Source organism: Elephantulus edwardii, unplaced genomic scaffold (assembly GCF_000299155.1).
Source record: "Elephantulus edwardii isolate Elephantulus edwardi_28Jun2011 unplaced genomic scaffold, EleEdw1.0 scaffold00126, whole genome shotgun sequence".
Taxonomy (NCBI): domain Eukaryota; kingdom Metazoa; phylum Chordata; class Mammalia; order Macroscelidea; family Macroscelididae; genus Elephantulus; species Elephantulus edwardii.
The window spans coordinates 7482334-7489409 of NW_006399876.1; the positions used below are offsets into that span (position 1 = coordinate 7482334).

At 59.7% G+C, this 7076-nt stretch overlaps 2 protein-coding genes across 2 annotated transcripts in view; one reads left to right on the plus strand and one right to left on the minus strand.

The window, feature by feature from the left end:
* PPP1CA (protein phosphatase 1, catalytic subunit, alpha isozyme) overlaps positions 1–618 on the plus strand; it is a 2504-nt gene extending 1886 nt beyond the window's left edge. Inside the window, exons 6-8 of the mRNA XM_006893409.1 lie at positions 8–199; positions 288–422; positions 508–618. Of these exons, the coding sequence (XP_006893471.1) occupies positions 8–199; positions 288–422; positions 508–618 (438 nt within the window). The remainder of the gene's footprint in view (positions 1–7; positions 200–287; positions 423–507) is intronic.
* Positions 619–1381: 763 nt separating this feature from the next.
* Positions 1382–6224, minus strand: RAD9A (RAD9 homolog A (S. pombe)). The gene is made up of 11 exons (XM_006893258.1): positions 6191–6224; positions 6049–6119; positions 4711–4839; positions 4406–4520; positions 4186–4285; positions 2930–3039; positions 2719–2828; positions 2581–2645; positions 2358–2495; positions 1550–1745; positions 1382–1477 (listed from the first exon to the last, which is right to left on the minus strand). The coding sequence occupies exons 1-11, from the start codon at positions 6222–6224 to the stop codon at positions 1382–1384; spliced, it is 1164 nt and encodes a 387-aa protein (XP_006893320.1).
* Between the last annotated feature and the right edge of the window lie 852 nt (positions 6225–7076).

Genomic DNA, 7076 nt, shown 5'->3' on the forward strand with positions numbered 1-7076 from the left:
GGAGCAGATCCGGCGCATCATGCGGCCCACGGACGTGCCTGACCAGGGTCTGCTGTGCGACCTGCTTTGGTCCGACCCTGACAAAGATGTGCAGGGTTGGGGCGAGAATGACCGCGGGGTCTCCTTTACCTTCGGGGCTGAGGTGGTGGCCAAATTCCTGCACAAGCATGACCTGGACCTCATCTGCCGGGCGCACCAGGTGGGCTCGTAGAAAGGGGTCTGCGGGGGGGACGCCGGCTGGCCTGGTGGCCCAGCCCCCAGCTCACGCCCACCCTATCCCCGCCCAGGTAGTGGAAGACGGCTATGAGTTCTTTGCCAAGCGGCAGCTGGTAACACTTTTCTCAGCTCCCAACTACTGCGGCGAGTTCGACAACGCCGGCGCCATGATGAGTGTGGACGAGACACTCATGTGCTCCTTCCAGGTGGGGTGCTGAGGGCCCTGTGTGCTCCTTCCGGGGTGCAGGGTGGTCACTGGCCCCAGGAGTCTGACTAGTTTTCTTTCTCTAGATCCTCAAGCCCGCAGACAAGAACAAGGGGAAGTACGGGCAGTTCAGTGGCCTGAATCCCGGGGGGCGGCCCATCACCCCACCCCGCAATTCTGCCAAAGCCAAGAAGTAGCCTCCTCGTGGCCACCCTCTGCCCCCAGACAGCGAGCTGACCGTCCGGAAGCCTGCTGCCACGGGTCAGGGCGGCCTGGGCCCACCCCACAGGACTCGAGCCTTGGCCTGTTTTCCTTTTTTTAATGAATCAGTAGCAGTGTCCAATCCCCAGGCTTCCCTCCTGGCTGCACCTTTGAGGGTTGTGAGCCGGATCCTGGGGCCAAGACTGCAGCTCAGGGTAAAGGCAGGCCGGGTCATGAGTGTCCAGCAGCGCTGGGCCTTGGGGCTGGCAGCTGGATCCTGGGGCAACCCGTCTGGTCTCTTGAATAAAGATCAAAGCTGGATTCTTTTCATGGCCTCTGCCTCCCTTGTCCTAACACTGGGCCTGCCAGCCCTTCTGCCTGGAGCCACTGGCTGGGAAGCCTTACTGGGCACCAGGCCCCAGCCCCATACAAAGACAGGTGGTTGAAATTCTAAGCTCAGAGTATTGGGAAAGTAATAAAAGCAGTCTGTGTGGACCACAGGGCTGCCAGGACAAGGGCACTGTGGTCATGATCAGCAAAAGGTCCCAGGGCCAGCAGCAGTCCTGTTGGAACTTTGTGAGGACGGTCCATGAGCAGACATGATTGGCTAGGAGGGGAGGCCAGAGCCCAGACCACCTGTCAGCAGGCACAGCACAGCCTGCAGTTTGGGCCGTCTAGGTGGCCTGGGGTCCGAGGCCTGCGGCTGGCCAGCCCAGCAGGAAGCAGCAGTGTTTCCGGTCCACCAGAGCCCAGCCCAGCTCAGCCTTCGCCCTCACTGTCTTCGGCCAGCACAGGGCTGGGACCCTGGGGCGAGTGTGCAGGAGCCAGGATGGAGCCAAAAAACAGTGAGCGGAACTGGAAGGAAGAAAACCCCAGTGAGTTCCAGAAGCAGCTCTCCCCCAACCCCCCATTCCACCTTGCTCCTACCTTCTTTGGTGGGGGGGTCCCAGGCACCGTGCTGGGCTCATCCTCTGAGTTAGGGCTGGAGCTACAGGGGGGGTGGGGACCCGCAGAGAGGGAGGGGGCGGGCAGTGCCCCAGAGCCCTCACTGCCCACGGTGGTTTCCATGGCAATCATGTAGGAGTCGATGTCGTCGTTGGTGAAATCGTCCAGGTGGGGTGTGCTGCAGGCAGAGAGAGGTGTCATGAAGCAGAGCCCCATCTGGAAGCTCTGAGGGGCCCAAAAGACTCTTGGTTTTATGACTTCCTGATTCACAGGGAGGAGAGAGGAAGCGGGGTTCAGTGGCGGTTTCCTGGAGGGAGTGGGCTGGGATCTGTTTGATCCTAGTTCAGGTAGGTCCTGGAGAGGCCCAGCTGGGGGAGGGGGACGGCAAGTCCTGCCAGCTAGGCCACCCAGAGCCCAAGCCCCCCCCCTCACTTCCCAGGGGACAGAGCTGGGCGGGGGGCCAGGTCGGACTTCCTCTGCCTGCACTCAGGGCCAGCCTTCCAGCCCACCTGCCAGGCCAGCCACCTGGTCCCTACCCAGCAGCGCCCTGCCTCCCAGTAGCCTGCAGAGGGCGGGGAGGCCCCAGCCAGGGAAGGAAGCAGAGGCCTTGGGGACCTTCCCCGGGTGGGAGGGGTCTAAGCACAGCTGACCAGCCAGCAGGACTGGAGGCTCCAGTGAGGCTGAAGTGCCTGGAGCTTGCCTGCAGGAAGTATGTGGGGGAAGGGCAGGGCTGGCCGCAGCAGCTCAGCTGGGCACACAGCCCAGGGGGCAGAGGGGCGAGAGTGCTCACCTGTGAACCTGGGGCGGAGGCCCTGGCTGGCGGGGCCGTGGGGAGCTCAGATCCTGGGATGGCTCGTCTGGCTCTGAGAGCGTGGCCAGGACAAAGTGACCATCGAGCAGAGAGTCCTCGACCGTGAAGATGGCCGGCCTGGGGGAGGACCACAGGGTGCTGGGGTGCTCAGAGTCCCAGGAGCCCTCCCCGGCCCTTCCCTGTCTCACCAGGTGGGAATTACCTGCCCGGAGCATCGAAGTGAATGCTAAGACTCAGATTCGTGGACTCGGCGAAGCTCAGGAGGCCCTGGGAGGGAAGGAGGTCAGGCCTGGGGCTGGGAGAGGCCCCGCCAGTCGGCATGTGCACTGGGAACACCTACCCGGAATTCCTTGAGGCAGAAAGTGATGGCCACTCCTTCCTGGGCCTGCAGCTGCTGGAAGTCTTCCTCCCCGATGCTCATCTCCGTCACCATGGCTCTGACGTTGCTATCTGTGGTACAGAAGCAGAGAAATTGGGACCTTAGCCTAGTTCCAGCCTGGCCAGCTGGCTTCCCATCACAGGCCAGGGCCACCCCAGGCCAGCTCCCTCACCTGCCTCCTCCTCCTGGTAGCTTCGAAGGATGACCCTGTGGCCATGGCTAACACCCAATGTCACTTCAGCCAGCGCGGGGGGGAAGGGCTGAACAGCTTCCCCCAGGACCCTGTGGATGAGGAAGCGTGGCATCACACCTGGGCCGGCCGCTCACCCTATCAGAGGACCGGCGACCAGACAGGGGCCCACACTTGTGCAAGTCCATTTGTGTGCACACGTCAGCATCCAGGTGCCGCAGGGAGAGCAGGGTGAGACTTCTGAGGCCTAATGCTTAACCCACTGGGCCACCTGGGCTCCTTCTTTGAGGACTATTTGCTGAAAAGGACTTCTAAGTGAAATAACACCTGGAGTTTGCCTCTAAATAACTGGGGGCGCGAGCTGGGGATGTTGGGGCTGAGCAAACTACACCCCACTTCTCTATGTTTGAAACTGTCCACATGGGGCACGCCAGTTTTTCAGAATGGAATGGCTACAGACATCACAGCAGAAGGGCTAGCCTTCCCCCTCCTCTGAGCAGGCTCTGGACAGAACTCAGAGTGTAGACACTCAGGACCCAAGGAGATTTCAAGTCACCATATCCACAGTCCACCACGAGAAATGGGTGGGACCTGGGCAACATGGAGTCAAGTAGTGCCTGGCGTCACCCATGAGCTAGCCCTCAACAGAGACCCTGCCTTTCCAAGAGTCCCCATCTTCTTCGCCCCACAAGGCCATCAGCGTTTGACCATCCAGAACCCCAGTCTCCTGGATCACATTCCCTCACCTGGTCTCCTGCCAGGACCTGGGGACCCCACGAGGCCAGAGTGCCTCGGTGGGTGCAGTCAAGAACTCCCCTCAAATGGAGAATCCCTCTAAATGAGGACCAGGCCCTGAAGGGTGCCAAAGCCCTGAGCTACCACCCTACTCAGGCCATATATAGGGCTGGAGAGTCCAAGGAGATGGAGTGAGAGCCACGCACCCTCTTTCCTCAGCCTTTGCTTTGGAAAGCCAGGCAAAGCCTGAGAGCAAACAGGACAGCCAGCCATTAGGAACCTGGAGAAAGTGTCTTCTCAAAAGATGCAGGGAGAGGGGAGCTCTGGTGGCCTAGTGGCAAGAAGCTGCACTGCAATCCCAGAGGTACACAGTTTGAATCCACCAGATACTCTGCAGAAGGAGGGGCAGTCTTTTCCTGTACCAGTCAGATCCAATTTGATGGTACACACACACACAAATAATAAAATTAAAAAGGAAAAAAGCACAGGGAGAGAGCACTCGCCTGGCTGGGGCCCGGAGCAGGTGGGGACAGGAAGCCGGGTCGAAGACGGCCTGCAGGGATTCGCAGTCCTGGAAGGACAAGTTGTGGATCTTCCTCACTCCTATGTGGGCAGACAGGGTCTCAGTATCTCTCCAAGCCGCACCCCCACACGCTCCTGGCCCCATCTCTCCAAGCCGCACCCCCACACGCTCCTGGCCCCTGCTTGGCGCTGCCCACTCACCATACTTGCAGTGCAGCTGGACGACCAGGCGGCTGCTCCGGCCGTGGAGGGAAATGCAGCACTTCTCCACGGTCTTCTCCAGCATCGCTAGGGAGCGGAAGACTGACAGGAACGACTGAGGGAACACAGGCCATCAGTGTGCTTGCCACACGCCAGCTCCCCGCAGCCCAGCCCAGGGCGAGCCCTGGCACCCAGTCACTGCAACACAGGCCGCTCTTGGTGAGGGAGGAGGTCTTTATTGAGCCTTATCCCCTCTGCCCCTTTTCACTCTGCCGGTGGCAGTTCCTGTCAGGAGGGGGCCTCACCTTCATCAGTATCTTACAGCGCACAGGGTCTTGGTCAGTGTTGGGGCCCTGGTACTGCTGGAAGAAGAGTGGGGCGAAGAGGAAGCAGGCATAGGCCGACCGCGAGGAGTTAACCGTCCGGAGGGAGAGCTGGGCCAGGAGCAGAGAGGGCACTGGAGTGTGGTCAGGGCTGAGACAGGCCCAGACCCCTGGCCTGCTTCTGCTCAGGTCCTGCCCTCATGTCCCCCCACCTCCCCACAAACCAAACGGACTGGGTGGCAGCCCACTGCACAGAGTGGAACTGCAGCACTGGGTTGTCAAGGCTGTGACCAAACATCGCCAGAACTTTCTTCCTCAGTATTGTTGGGGCTGTGACCCACTAATCTCTGCCCCCCTAACTTTTTGGGCTGAACTTTATTGCATTTTCATTTTTTAAATTGCTGTTTGGGTGACAATTTACAGAGTGTATTGATTTATTTCAATTCAAGCACTCATATACCCTTTGCTTTATAACATAATTACAAAACTGACAATGTAACCAAATATTCCCGCCTCCTCCCTGTTATTATCATTTCTTTCCACTACTCTCCTTTTATCCTGTGTCTTCCTGTCTTCTGGGTTTTACCCTTGGGCAAATGCTGGGTGGTTGTTTTTTTCCCCTCAAATGGTTGGTTATCCTAAGGAGGGAATGCCTCCCTGGTGTTCACTGTACAGACCAGTCTGTAGTGGTCTCTGTGGCTGACAGGTGAACCACAGAGGTGAACTTTGTTTCAGGTTTGAAGGGAAAATAAAGGTCATAGTCTTGGGGATGCCACCAGATCTGTAAACCTGGCCTTTTTTTGAGTTCTGTTCCACCTTTTCCCTATCCAAGATCTACTGTGATGGAGAGGTCAGCGGTGGTGGCCGGGCCTCATCTAGTTCTTTTGGTCACCAGGTCCTGGAAGCTGAGGTTGGAATGGAAAAGTCCCAGTCTTTTGATCTGGGCTCGCCCGGGCCTTCCAACTCCACCAACTCGCACAGGTAGGTCCTCCCCGGCTAGGCGGTTTCATATGGTCCTTCTTTGGGAACCTTCCCCCACCCTGTTTCGGCCATCACTGAGAGTCCCCTTCACGTGAGTCCCCACTCTGCCTTTCTCTGCTCATCTCTGAACATAAGCCACCCTCCACCTGCCACCAAGATCTCAAGCTCATCTCTGAACATAAGCCACCCTCCACCTGCCACTAAGATCTCAAGGGAGGGCAGAGAGGCGCACACACCAGGCAGCCAAGGTAGCAAAGCTCAAGCGGGCTGAGCTCTGCAGCAAAGAGGCAGAAACGGCAACGGCAGACACACACCCCCCGCCCCAGCCCAGTCCCTCACCCCGTCCTCCAGAGGCTCCAGGTAGAGCTCGTCTCCGATGCGAGACAGGGAGTGGACAGCCTTGCCCAGCACTGCGGAGGAGAGGAGAGACGGTTAGGCTGGCGCCTGGCCTGGCCCCCGCGTGCCCACCGCCTGGACTCACCCTTGACGTTGCCGCCCGTCACGAGACACCTCATGCTGCCCAGCCCTGGTCCAGGCTGGACCTGCGGGCCGATCGCCGAAGGGCCCCGCGGCCCAGGCTCCAGCTCCCAGCGCCGGCGGAAGCGCAGGAACCCCTCCCGCCGACGCCCGCCGGTCCCGCCCCCGCCGCCTCATTGGTCCATGCGCGCGCGCGCGCCCCGTCACGTGAGAAACCCCGGCCCCGCCGTCACGTGACGTCGCCGGCTAGGCGGCGCGGGCTGCGTCACGTGCCGGGGCTGCCCCCGTCACCGCTCTGGCCCTGCTCCTCCGCGCAGTGCAAAGCGGGGCTGCGAAGGGCCCAAGTCGCTGGCGGGCGGAGGGGCCTGGCCAGGAGAGACGAGCCCGGCGGGACCCTGATTGCGTACAGAGCTAGGTTGTCGGGGATACCCTCCGCACCCGGTGTGGACACACAGCAACCGCCCGCCCTGAAAAAGGTGAAAGGGGCGCTTGCACGAGCCAAAGGGAGGCGATGGCTCGCTGTTGACTCTATGATGAAGGAAGTCTCTCCAGGCAGGAGGTTTGGCTCTGAGGAGTGGGAAAGGGCCCCTTCAGTCAGGCTGCTGGGAAAAGAGTAGAATCCTCATGAGGACACTTTGAAAAGATCCAGCATTGTGCAAAAACAGTTCATCAGTCCGACGTTGTCCCCTTTCCCCCGCGTGTGAAGAGTTACCTATTGTAAAGTCGCCAAAGGACAGAACCCATGCAGGCCAAGAAAGATTATTGAGAAACTGCTGGGCTCTCTCAAGCAGAAGACCAGCCCCCACTAAGAGATTGTTATGTACCGTTGAGTCGTTTGCGACTCATAGCGACCCTATGTACAACAGCCCTAAACCCTGCTCTATCCCGAG